We start from the raw sequence: 13,320 nt of genomic DNA on the forward strand, positions 1-13,320 counted from the left end.
ATCCCTGAATTGGAAGTAAATTAGTGAAAGAAAATTCACTGATAATTGTATATCTCTACATGCAAAGTCAGGTTCTTATCTCTGATATAACCTCCTTGCCTTTCCCTTAGTTACTCTAACTAAAACTGATAGGAATAGTAATGCAACCACGAGGCTGATCCAAATTGCTTTATATTGCACTCAAATATTCCTAAATTTATAAATTATTGAATATCATGCTGCATGCAGTATCCCTGATTTAAAAAAAATAAAAACAGTGCATGAAATTACAGCTCTGAGCTGTGGTTAATTTTGATATCTCATTCTTTAATTCATGCCAACTTTCATTTTCTTCCTAACATCCACAATTTTCTTTAGAAATTTTCATTTTTTTTCTTAACTTTATCACCAAACAGTACATTTCTTCTTAAGAAATATTTTTCCAAGAAGCAGAATTTTATTTTATTAGTCAACTGAAGTAACTATGTGTGGCAGAAAACAACAAAGCCTTATTGATTTGCAAGTGCAGAGCAATGGGCTGGGCTCATTCATGAACTAAAAGACTAACTCTATATGCCAGCCTCTATTACAGCTATTTCTCTCCATAATTGTCTGTATCTATCTGAAATTTTGGAAAGCCCTAGAAAATAACCAATTTGCAAAAACTAAATGCTTCAGATAAAAATAAAGCACAATATTTCTAATTAAGCAAGTTCTAGAGGTAATGTTCCCAAACTTTCACTGGACCCATTCCAAGAAAGCTTATTGGGAAGCTGGGATGCTTCACACACACTTTATTAACTCCTCTGACCATTAGCCTTCTGGTGGAATGGCAGTCAGGACTTGGGGTGTTTTTTCAGCAGATTATAAAAAAGAAACATTTTGAAAATTGGCAACTATTTATTTCTTCATTATTCTTCTCAAGGCACCTATAACTTCTTTGTTCCTCAAGCTGTAAATAAAAGGATTTAGCAGAGGAATTATTATTGTGTAAAATAAGGAATACATTTTGTCATGATCATCAGTGTGGTCAGAACCAGGACGCACATACATGAAGAAGAGAGTGCCATAGAACAACGAAACAGAGAGCAGGTGGGCACTGCATGTGGAGAAGGCTTTGCTCCTGCCCTTTTCAGACTTCTTTTTCATGACGGCAAAGAGGATACGGATGTAAGAAACCATGATGGTCATAAAAGTAAAGACTTGTATAAAGGCCGAAAAGATTAAAACCAGAAGTGTATTAACTGTAGGATCAGTGCAAGAAATTTTGAAAAGTTGTAAAATTTCACAGTAGAAATAATGTATTTCATTGGACCTGCAGAAAGTTAATCTAAATAACAAACCCACATGAATTGCTGAATGTAGAAAACCCATGAAATATGAAACACCAATGAACTGAGTACAGAGGTTCCTGGACATTAAGACTGGATAAAGCAAAGGGTTGCATATGGCTATGTAGCGGTCATAAGCCATTACTACCAGCAGGAAACACTCTGTGGTGGCACTAGAACCAAAAATATAAAATTGAGCCATACAGCCAAAAAGTGATATCACATGATTCTTGGATAAAAAATGTGTAATCATCCTGGGAGTTACAGAGGATGAAGTACAAGCATCTGCAAAGGCTAAGCTGCTGAGGAATAAGTACATGGGGGTGTGAAGATGGGGATGCTTCCAGATGAGAAAAATCAGTCCAAGGTTGCCCACCATGGTGGTGAGATAGATGACCAAGAACACCAGGAACAGGGGGACCTGCAGCCCTTGAAGGTCTGTGAGTCCTGTGAGAACAAACTCAGCCACGAGTGTCTTATTTTCTTCTGCCATATCCAACCTGTCCAGATGGTAAAATAAAAGAAAAATATTGTTGAAACAGTCACAAAATAATCATAAAAACCGTGTATTTTTTGTGTAACTGATGTAAAAGGTGCTTCTCATATGATTACCAATTTTTAAATTTTTACCTTTATATATGTCCTTTAATATACATTCAAAAATTTCCATAATAAAAAGTTTTAAATGATAATTCACCTAAAGTAACAAGAAAATTAAATACAAATCCTTCTTAATCCAACAGAGGTTTTAAGAACTGTATATGCTCATCTAAACATTATATGAAAGAAAGAAATTTCCCATTTTACCCAAGAAAAATGTAAATAGTTAAGAACAGTCAAGAGTACCTTAATTTCTACTGAACTACAACATAAAGATATAATAATCAAAACATTAATATAGTAGAATAAGAATACACAAGAGGGTCAATGCAATAATAGGCAGCCAGCTCAGAAATAGATTCCATTATATACAGAAATGTGGCATAAGACAATACGATGTTTCAGTTCAGTAGGAGAAAGATGATGGATTTAATGGATTGTGCTGCCATTCTTGGCTATCTGTCTGGATATGAACAGGTTAGGCTCCTAACTCACAGCATGGATATTTTCTAAGAAATTTGGGAGACAACAATATAACATAGTGATAAGAGAAATTCTTATCCAGAAAAGAGTATTGGACAGAGTCAGAGGGCATATAATAGGTTGGGAAATACATTTTACAGTGTATATGGAAGATACAGATTTATGAATGACATAATACATAATATAAGAATAACATAAAAATAGATAAGAAAAAGGCAAACAATCTAAAAGAAGAATGAATAAAGGATATGAACAAGCAAGTTTACAGATGAATAACCAACAAATAAAATGAAAAGATGCCTAGTTTTCTATGTGTCACACATAAACACACATGTGCAAGTGCAGGCATGCACACACAAACACATACACAGATACTTCCTTTCTCACATATCAGATTAGCAGAAATTAAAGTGAATAAATACTGCTGACTGAGGTGAGAAAAGTGCTCCTTTCATGTTAATTGTGGATCTATGAATTGCAACAGTCTTCTAGAAAGAGCAATTTTATATGATACCATTTAAGTTTTTAATAAATACATATACCCTTTGACTTAAAATTTTGCCTTACATATACCCTAGAAATAAAAGCACAACTATACAAAGATAGATATACAAAGACTATCCAATGAATTATTTTTCAAGGTGGCAAAGACCAGACACATCTACAGTGAGATGGCTAAATAAATCATATTTATGTATACTTATGTTTTGTAATACAATTCAGCCATGAAAAAAGGAGTCATTCCACTTGAACTGGGAATTTTCATGATGTAATTTTTACCTGAGAAGAATATGATACAGAGAAGTGTAAATAAGATTTCATTATTGTAAGATGAGCAATGCATTTTTAAATCTTCTACCTGGAAAAAAATGTGGATATTAGAAATTAAGTTGATAGCATTGGGCTTTCTAGAATAGAAGTAGAGGTAGAAATGAGGGAAAAGGAGAAGAGGAAAAGAGAGAAGTCAAAATAAAAGTTCTATGAGAACAGCAGCATATATATTATGATCTCTTTCACATAAAATTATGTAATTGATTTATTTGTGTGTATGTCTATGTAGGCCTTTATACATACATAAAGAGATGTGTGAAAGAGTCTCCAACATGTTAATAATGGGGAAAAGAAACAAGAATGATGAAATCCTATTGTTTTCTTTTTCAAGATTTTCACTGAAACGTGCATTATAAAATTAGGATGCAATTATCTGTTAATTTTTGCATGTATATATCAGTTAAGGACAGAAATAGTCTTCAGAGAAATTAACATTTTCTTTTAGAAATTGTCAATGGGAGACAACTTTTAACCATTGAGTGTAGATACAATTTTTTTAATACCCCAAAATTACCTGTAATTGTATAAAATAGGGATTCAAATAGAACAAGAGTTTTTTAGAGGGTTTTTTTTCAATTTTAGTAATATTTTTATTAATCTTATTTCTTCATACTTACTTTTTAGTCACTGTTGTGAATTTAACATGTGGTGTTTGTATGAAGTAATGACATGGATTTTTTTTTTTTAAGAATTTTATTTACTTATTTGACAGACAGAGGTCACAAGTAGGCAGAGAGGCAGGCAGAGAGAGAAAGGAAGAAGCAGGCTCCCCACCGAACAGAGAGCCCGATGTGGGGCTCGATCCCAGGACCCTGGGATCATGACCTGAGCCGAAGGCAGAGGCTTTAACCCACTGAGCCACCCAGGCGCCCCGACATGGATTTTTTTTTCGTGATTTATAAATAGTCTCTGAAAGAAGTCTAAAAAGGAGTTTTCCAGTGAATACAGTTTCTTTTATATTACCATAAAAAGAAAATGGAAAACATTCAGATATACAGATTGTTATGGTATTTCCTGGGATGAAAAAAACATTTTTATAATTTTATAGTCGTATCTCTCAGTACTGATAGAACACAAAAAAAATTTTTTTACCATTAGAATATATTTGAAAAATTGAGTTTGTTTAATGTAGAAATAGGAACAAAGGCTCTTTTTCAATGAATCAGTGATCAGCGTAAGAGAAGACTGTGAGATATTATTCTACCCCCACTAAAAATAAAGGAAGAATTTATGAGCTTTAGAATTTTTACTTTTGAGTGTATACCCACCAGGAACCCCAATATACAACACAGACAAAATATTGAAAATTTAGAACATAGGAGATTTTTGCTCTGCATACACTGGTCCAACTTTATAGTCTCAAATAACCAAATGTTGGTTTTCCTAGTTTTAGTTCCTATAGCGTGTAACTTGACCAATTAGTAATCTCTGTGAATTTTTTTTCTCAAGTTATGTGATAAATGAGACAAGGAGCAATTTTGAAGTTACCACCAGTGACTTTAGCCCATATTCTTGTGATTTCATGAAATTAAAGAATTTGTGTTGTACTCAGCAACAAACCTTAGACCAGAAGTTCCCAGTCTGAAAAAGTTACAAATAAGTTAGATTTGAGCTGCTTAGCTTATATCTCAATTAAGCAAACTTCACGTTATGAAATGAACTCTGAATTTTTCTTACCACAATTATTGAATTTTTCTATTTTTCTTTCTTCTGTTAACCAAAGTTTATTATTTAAAAACTCCCTCCAGGGATGCCTGGCTGGCTCAGTGGGTTAAGCCTCTGCTTTCAGCTCAGGTCATGGTCTCAGGGTCCTGAAACCAAGACCCACATCAGGCTCTCTGCTCAGCAGGGAGCCTGCTTCCCCCTCTCTCTCTGCCTGCCTCTCTGCTTCCTTGTGGTCTCTCTCTCTCTCTCTCTGTCAAATAAATAAATAAAATCTTTAAAAAATAAAATAAAATGAAAAATGAAAAATAAAAACTCCCTCCAAAATGTGTTATTTATCTATCGAGTAAAAATTCTAACCAAAATATACATGTTCAGACAGACATTTACTTCTGTCTGTCTAGATTTTGGTTGCTGATTTAAAAAGAAAAAAGTCCTTTCCAGGATGTTAATTTCTTACTTAGGTGTTTGTTATCATACAGACAAATTGCAACACTATATTAATGAAAATCTCTGCTCTCTCACCTACTTCCTGTAAATCATGGGAAATTGGAAATGTTTTCTTGAAGTAACATAAAAGGTACAAAAATGAAGCAGTATTATTTGTGCATTGATTTTCCTTAGAAACTCCAAACTGGAAATAGATAGCATTTCTTCCTGCAATCTGCAAATCTACTCTTTAAAACATTCTGAAATTCCCTTAACGCTTCAGAAGGATTCCCAATAGGGTGAAGTCAAAGTTATTCTACTGGGCCTTGTGAGCTAATCCTCAAATCATCTAAACACCAATAGTTATAACAATTAAAACGGTACATTCTGTCCTCAGGGTTTACCATAGGGGCATGTTTATAAAATGTCACCGAATAGAGTTTAGAATAAGCTTGTTTTCCTTCCTCTTGTCTCTTTTAATGGTCCCACTACCCAAATACATTCTTGTCCACTTGAAAATCCCAAAGGTACATTAGAATTAACATATCCAAATCTGAAATTAAGATCTTCCTCCATTCCATCCCCAAACCTGGTATTCTTCCAATGTTCCCTGTCTCAGGGAATAAGGTCTGCAAACAAGTATTTGTGCACACCATAAATCAGGAACATATTCATGAAACTAACTTCTTCCTCAATTCCATTTTGACTACTACCTCTAGATGTTATGTACCAAAGATGTCTTAAGTCCAACTATTTGTACAGTTAATCCTAAATCCATAATGCATTCATCTCCTGCCTGGACTTACTAAATAAATTCCTAGCAACACTATCTGTATCTGCTCACATAGTCATCCACTTCATTTTCCATTTTCCACACTGATGCCAGACTGATTTTTATAAAATGCACACCATTTCACCATCATCCCCTACACACTCTCCCCACTCGACATGTATAAATAGCTTCTCATTCCACATAGAATAACAACTAAAATTGGTAATCCTAAATATCCATTTCTGGATATTTCTGAGAAATAGACCCAGTAATTAACTGTATACAGTTGAGGAAGGTTTTTTGTATTACATGCATATATTATTTACAGTAACACTAATTGAATTCACAAATAATAGCCAATATTTTACTGGATCGACATAATAGAAGTTTAGTTCTCCTTTATGTAAGTATGAAGTACATGTTCTTAACTGAACAGCTGTTCCTTCCATTTGATGATTCAGAGTAGCAAACTCTTTCCAACTTGTCACTCAAGCATTTTCCACACATGATTTCCTTCAGGGTTTGTGTTTTCATTTGAATCAAGCTAAAACGGGAAAGTTCAAGGGGATTCCAAATGTGAGGTTCTTATGACCCAGAAATGTAAGTGATATACATCACTTTCAATCCTAAACTCAATCATATCACTATAGTCAACTGAAAAGGGGGTCTGTGTGTCTAGGATGAAAAGAAAATAGATTTGGAGGTCACCTAACAGTTTCTTCTCCTGATTTGACTATAGTTTCTGATTCTCATTTACCTGTTTTACCCTCCTTCCCCTGTAGACAATACTTTCAACATCTTCCCAAGGGAGTCAAATCCAATTTCCATCTAGCCTGTAATCCAAGAAAAAGCTAAGATCTCCAGTTGATACTCTGGTCTCTCCATCAAATCCAGGTGTAGCTGTTCTGTGTCTGGAAACCAATAATTTTTTTAGTATTTTGGCACATGTTATAATTACACATTGACAATATGCAATTTTTGTAGGATTTATCTGTCATCCTCTGGAGAACATGAACTTTGCACAATATCCAGTCTTTATCAACATAATATTGTCAACATAAATGAACCACCCTGTGCTCTACAAAATGTACCCCAAATAAATATTCCTTCTGTCCTCTTAACCCATTACATTCTCTTTACTAAGGTAAACTTTACACCGCTCAAAAGACTTACTTTTTTTGAGGGATCTATCCACCGCAAGAAGACCTCTGTCCTTAATCTGATTTTCTGACTATGTTACAGATTAACAACATTTTGCTGAGTTAAACTGGATATTGGATGTTCAGAAGCTGTCCCCAACCCCAGTGTTTAGCCTGTCTCTATTCCAGGGATCTCACTATGTGGCCAGCAAGGCTACCCTTGTGTAGGCATAGATATAGGGTGGGTCTGAAATATCTGGAGATTTGGCAGTTGTCTCTGATAAGATGTCAGAAAGTGTAGAATGTCACCCCAACCCCAATTTCTCTGTGGGTTCTCCTCTCCTACATGCTCATTCCTACTCCCAATTTGTAGCCCCATCTCTGCCTTACTTGTCTGGCTTGAGTGAAAACAGGTACTGGATGAGCTGATTGTTGGAAGATTAATATGACTTCACTTGCTAATTTCACAGGATTTCCCACACTGGCTTTGGCTGCTGCCTGACAAGCTTCAGGTTCTTTTTCACACTTGACTAGAGACTCTGGTCATGTCCTCCCACATCTGGTCTTCACAAATATATCCCAGGCTATCTCTCTGAACTGAGTTATCACTGTTGGAATTGGTCTGTTCTCAGGAAAAAGTGAGTCTCGAAAATTCAGAGTCCAAGAAAGGGATTTAATTCCTTGTCCCTCGTCTTGCTACCTCCCATTCTTTCTGTCATGAGGTGATGTCTTCAGCCTGGAGATGACCTAGATCTACGACTCTAGTCAATAATTTGTTGAGCAATGCATGGAATAGGTACAGCAATATCCACTGCATTCCACATGGCAGAAAAGAAATTAATTTAAATCTTTTCCATCTTTGTCTCTGAGATGGTATATGAAAATATGGGCATGGGGAAGTAGCATGTGAAATGTTGGAAGTAGAAAGACAGTCCCTAAAATGGTTTGTCCTACTAATAACCTCACACTCTTATGGACTGTTCGTGTTTTCAGCTTTTGCACCGAAGTCTGTTGGAACTTGTGATCTGGTCTCTTAAATGGAATAGGGCTTGTCTATCCTGAAAGGCTTTTTGCCTCTTCCAGCTTTCTTTGGTCTGGTAACCCCTTAGCCCCTCTTTTATACCCTCTCTCTACATGCCCCAACCCATCCTCTACAGTCACTTTTGAGGAGTAAGTCTCTCAGCCACTCTCAAACACTGCAGGAATTTCCAGGTGTTGGCCATTCAGTGCAGTAATGGGAAGCATCCTCCAGAACTAAACATCAAGGCTGTCCTGCCTGCACACTCTGCAGGAAAAAGTTCATTGTGATGTAGCCAAATTTGGAAGGAACACAGTGAGAAATAGTTTTTTTTCCAGTGACTGAAATGGGAATCTAGGCAAAAGTTCTTCTCTTCTAAGGCTACTTATGATGGGCAAAATAACTGCCATCAATGACATGAACCTGAAAATACGTTAGGTTGCATGAAAGGAAGAATGGGGGTGCCTGGGTGGCTCAGTGGGTTAGGCCTCTGCCTTTGGCTTAGGTCATGATCTCAGGGTCCTGGAATCGGCCTCTGCATCAGGCTCTCTGCTCAGCGGGGAGCCTGCTTCCCTCTCTCTCTGCCTGCCTCTCTGACTACTTGTGATCTCTCTTTCTCTCTCTCTGTCAAATAAATAAATAAATCTTAAAAAAAAAAAAGAATGAAGGCTGTAGACAGAATGACAGTTGCTCCTCAGCTGACCTTGAAATAAAGAGATTTTCCTGAATTATCTGGAAAGGTCTAATGTAATCACAAAGGTCCTTAAAGTGGAAGAGGGAGGGGGAAGAATCAGGGTCTAAGGAAACTGTGACAATAAAAGGCAGGTACCAAGAGATGCAACCTTGCTGGCTTTGAAGCTGCAAGAAGGGGCCCCTGAGCCAAATGATATAGACAACTTCTCAAAGTCGGAAAAGGGGAAGAAACAAAGCCTTACCCAAACCTTTCAGAAAGGAATTCACCCTACTTTGATTTTAGTCTAGTGAAATTCATGTCAGACTTCTGCACAACAGAACTAATATAATACGTGTATATATTTTTAAAGCCATTATTCATGGTTATTTAACAGCAATAGAGAATACAATACCTCATACTATTAATTTGCCTCCCTGCCTTCCAAATACCAGTCCTCTCCAGAGGGGGAAATTAAAAACAACATATCTCATTCCTCCTCTACTGTTGCCATCCTCTGTCTTCCTTATAACCTCCCAGGGCCAGAAGAGGTAAACTTGTCCCCTTTTAGGACATGTCCTCCTTGTAACAGGGTAGAAAGTATAAGACCCTCTAATCATAGAAGAAAACAAGAAGAGGTGAGATCACCAAACCTGGTATATCCCTAGTGAAAAGAAGGAAATAAATAAATTTAGATAGTCTCCACTTAAAGAATCCCTAAACAGTCAAGAACTAGCTTTTTCCAACTTTAAATACCATGAAAAGAAACATAAAATGGGATCTTTATTTATTTATTTTAAAGACTCTATTTATTTATTTGTCAGAGAGAGCAAGCACAAAAGGGGGAACAGCAAAGGGAGAGGGACTCAATCCCAGGACCCTTGGATCATAACCTGAGCTGAAGGCAGTTGCTTAACCGACTGAGCCACCCAGGTGTCCCTAAAATGGGATATTTAAATTGCATGGTTTAATATTTGCAAGAAATTTATCCCCAAGGACTATGGAACTTCTGTGGTTGTTTCTCCAGGGTAACTGTGAAGATGGAATTTCAGCTATATATCACCTGTGCTGACAAAAACATGGAGAATGTAACAATTTACTACTGGATTACACCCCACCTTAGTAACAGTGTTTGAAAAAATAAAGAAGACATTGACATATATTGACATATATAGACAGATAACAATTATACACAGCCAATACCTAAAACAGTCTGCATCGCACATAAAGGGAGAAAGAGAAAGTTTTGCCACTGCTCTGGAGTGTAAAGTGGTGATGACAGAAAGTTAACAGAGACTTGGCACTCACAGAGAGCAACATGGTTCGAATGAGCCCACACAGCAGAAGCTGGGCTCGGATGCAGTGAGAAGAGCAGAGTCTGAGGAAACTGAGCCCCAAACACACAGTGCTGAAGCCCGTCAGCCCCACCGCCGGCTTTGCTGTTCCATGAGACAACAAATTGTGTCTATCCTCAAATCAAAATAATAGGGATGTGTCATGAATATGGGGATATCTTTTCCTATTTTTCACTACAGTATTCACAAGTCTATATGTAATAAAGTCAGAAATCCAGACAGAAAACACAGAAGACTTTTGTAAGGAAAAAAAAATGGTTTAACTTACATAATTATAAGATGATCAAGCACACCCGCTATTTCAGGTTGTTGTCAATTCTGGGGGCGGGAGAGGTGGGGGGGAATGTATTCAACTGGTATATTTGTGCTGGAAAGAAGGTGCCTAGTGAGATTATTCAATAAATTAAGAAGTAGAAATTTTTAAAGAGCTCAGAATTATTCATTATATTGCAGGAAGTAATTATTTTAAGTATTTAATTGCTAAAGTGTTGTGAATACAATGCAAATATAAGTTAATTTTCAAAATTACTTATAAACCTCCTAGATATATTCATATTAAATGAGGAATATATGTTGTCATATTTAGTCTAACAATATTACTTTGGCATATATAGTATTTGCATCATTATAAACATCTATCAAAGATATTTATATCTACAAACTCTTGAAAATTACTTGTTCAAGAATTATCTAGGAGGGCATGAGTAGTTTCTAAACAGAGGATTTACACAAGTTAATTCTTCCTATAAAAGAATATAAGTTCAGGGCCACCTGGGTGGCTCAGTTGGCTGGGTGTCCAACTCTTGATCTTTGCTCAGTTCATGATCCCAGCATCACGGTATTAAGCCCTGCTTTGGACCTCATGCTCAGCAAAGAGTCTTCTCTCTTCTTGCTCTGCCTGTCTCCCCACTCATGTTCTTTCTCCCTCTCAAATAAAAAAAAAAAAAAAAGAATATAAGTTCAAAAAGTTTTAAAATGTGTGTATCTGGAAACACAAAGCTCATTAAAGTTACAAAGATACAATAATTTGGATATTCTGTTTCATTTTTATCCTTGAGGATGGATTATAAACAAGAGCACAAAGTAAATAGAACCTGTCTTTACCATGCTCATTAATCATTTTGATGATCACAAGAACTTAGGATAAAAACAAGTCTATCTACTCTGAATTTTTTATTCATTCATTTTACAAGTATATTAAGGCCCTACTATGTGCTAAACCCAAGGACCCATGCTTTATTTAAACAGAATAAAATCTAAGGAATAGTGAAAGTTTTCCTGAAAAATATTTATTTCTTTATAATTTTTCTCAGTGCCCCTAAAACTTCCTTGTTTCTTAGGCTATAAATAAAGGGGTTGAGCAGAGGGATGATAATCGTGTAGAACAGTGAATACATTTTATCCTGATATTGATCTGGGCCGGACCCAGGACGCACATACATGAAGAAGAGAGTGCCATAGAACAAGGAAACAGAGAGAAGGTGGACGCTGCATGTGGAGAAGGCTTTACTCCTGCCCTTTTTGGACATTTTTTCAGGATGGCAAAGAGGACACAGGTGTAAGACATTATGATGGTCATGAAAGTAAAAGCTTGTATAAAAGCAGCAAAAATGAAAACCACCAGTGCATTAATAGATGGGTCAGTGCAAGAAATTATATATAGCAGCAAAATTTCACAGCAGAAATGAGGTATTATATTGGACCTGCAAAAAGTTAACCTAAATAATAACCCTACATGAATTATGGGATGCAGAAAACCAATTACATAAGACAAACTTATCAACCAAGTACAGAACCTGTTGGACATCACCACTGGATAAAGTAAGGGGTTGCATATGGCTACGTAGTGGTCATAGGCCATCACTACCAGGAGGAAACATTCCGTGGTGGCACTGGAACCAAAAAAATAATATTGGGCCATGCACTCAAAGAGGGATATCATTTGACTTTTGTCTAAGATGTCGACAAGCATCCTGGGAGTCACAGAGGATGAGGAACAAGCATCTGCAAAGGCTAAACTGCCAAGGAGTAAGTACATGGGGGTGTGAAGATGGGGATGCTTCCAGATGAGAAGAATCAGTTCGAGGTTGCCTACCATGGTGGTGAGGTAGATGACCAAGAACACCAGGAACAGGGGGGACTGCAGCCCTGGAAGATCTGTAAGTCCTGTGAGAATGAACCCGGTCACCCATGTCTTGTTTGTCTCCATCATATGCACAGGGGCTGATCACTACCAGGAGAGAATATGTAAAGGAAAAACTCTTTTTTTTAATTATTTTCTTTTATTTTTTCAGTATTCCATAATTCATTGTTTATGAATCACGGCCAGTGCTCCATGCAATATATGCCCTCCTTAATACCCACAACCAGGCTCACCCAACCTCCCACCTCACCCCTCCAAAACCCTTAGTTTGTTTCTCAGAGTCCAAAGTCTCTCATGGTTTATCTCCCTCTCCAATTTCCCCCAATTTACTTTTCCATTCCTTCTCCTAATTTCCTCCATACTATTCCTTATGCTCCACAAGTAAGTGAAACCATATGATAATTGACTCTCTCTTCTTGACGTATTTCACTCAGCATAATCTCCTCCGGTCCCATCCAGGTAAAGGAAAAACTTAATCAAGGATCAGGAAAACTTGTATTATATGTCAATATCATATCCCTCTATTTCTGATGGCCCTTACTCAACAAATACTAAAGTTTAGAGCTACTCTTTTTTAAAACACACTAATAATGTTAAATATAAGTAGTTTCAGGAAGTAAAATTCATTAAAAAGACTTTTAAATGTGTGTATATACTAATTTATGTGTGTGTGTGTGTGTGTGTGTGTGTGTGTGTGTAAAATACTTGAAGAGACACTGGTTCAGGTTCAAATGTATTTTCACCTTTTCTCAGGCACTCTTTCATATCTTTTCTATTGAATAAAAACTGGGACTATATATTTGGTATTGATATATATCATTCTCTCTCTCTCTAAGACATTACTGTATAGAATAATGAGAGAGTAACTTAAAATCCCATTTCAGCTATTTTCTATTACCATTATGTCA

At 36.4% G+C, this 13,320-nt stretch overlaps 2 protein-coding genes across 2 annotated transcripts; both read right to left on the bottom strand.

Annotated features, from left to right (window-relative positions):
• Nucleotides 1–879: 879 nt before the first annotated feature.
• Nucleotides 880–1,812, bottom strand: LOC111151018 (olfactory receptor 5AC1-like). The gene has a single exon (XM_022508725.1). The coding sequence runs from the start codon at nucleotides 1,801–1,803 to the stop codon at nucleotides 880–882; it is 924 nt and encodes a 307-aa protein (XP_022364433.1). The 5' UTR covers nucleotides 1,804–1,812.
• Nucleotides 1,813–11,558: 9,746 nt separating this feature from the next.
• LOC111151006 (olfactory receptor 5AC1-like) lies at nucleotides 11,559–12,481 on the bottom strand. The gene is given in 2 exon segments (XM_022508700.1): nucleotides 11,559–11,797; nucleotides 11,800–12,481. Coding segments are annotated over 2 exon segments (921 nt in total).
• Between the last annotated feature and the right edge of the window lie 839 nt (nucleotides 12,482–13,320).

The sequence above is a fragment of the Enhydra lutris genome, unplaced genomic scaffold (assembly GCF_002288905.1).
Source record: "Enhydra lutris kenyoni isolate GAN:26980312 unplaced genomic scaffold, ASM228890v2 scaffoldscaffold2, whole genome shotgun sequence".
Classification (NCBI taxonomy): Eukaryota; Metazoa; Chordata; class Mammalia; order Carnivora; family Mustelidae; genus Enhydra; species Enhydra lutris.

What these genes read in the sequence shown, in the direction of transcription:
- LOC111151018 (XM_022508725.1), bottom strand. Translation starts at nt 1,803, where the DNA reads ATGGCAGAAGAAAATAAGACACTCGTGGCTGAGTTTGTTCTCACAGGA.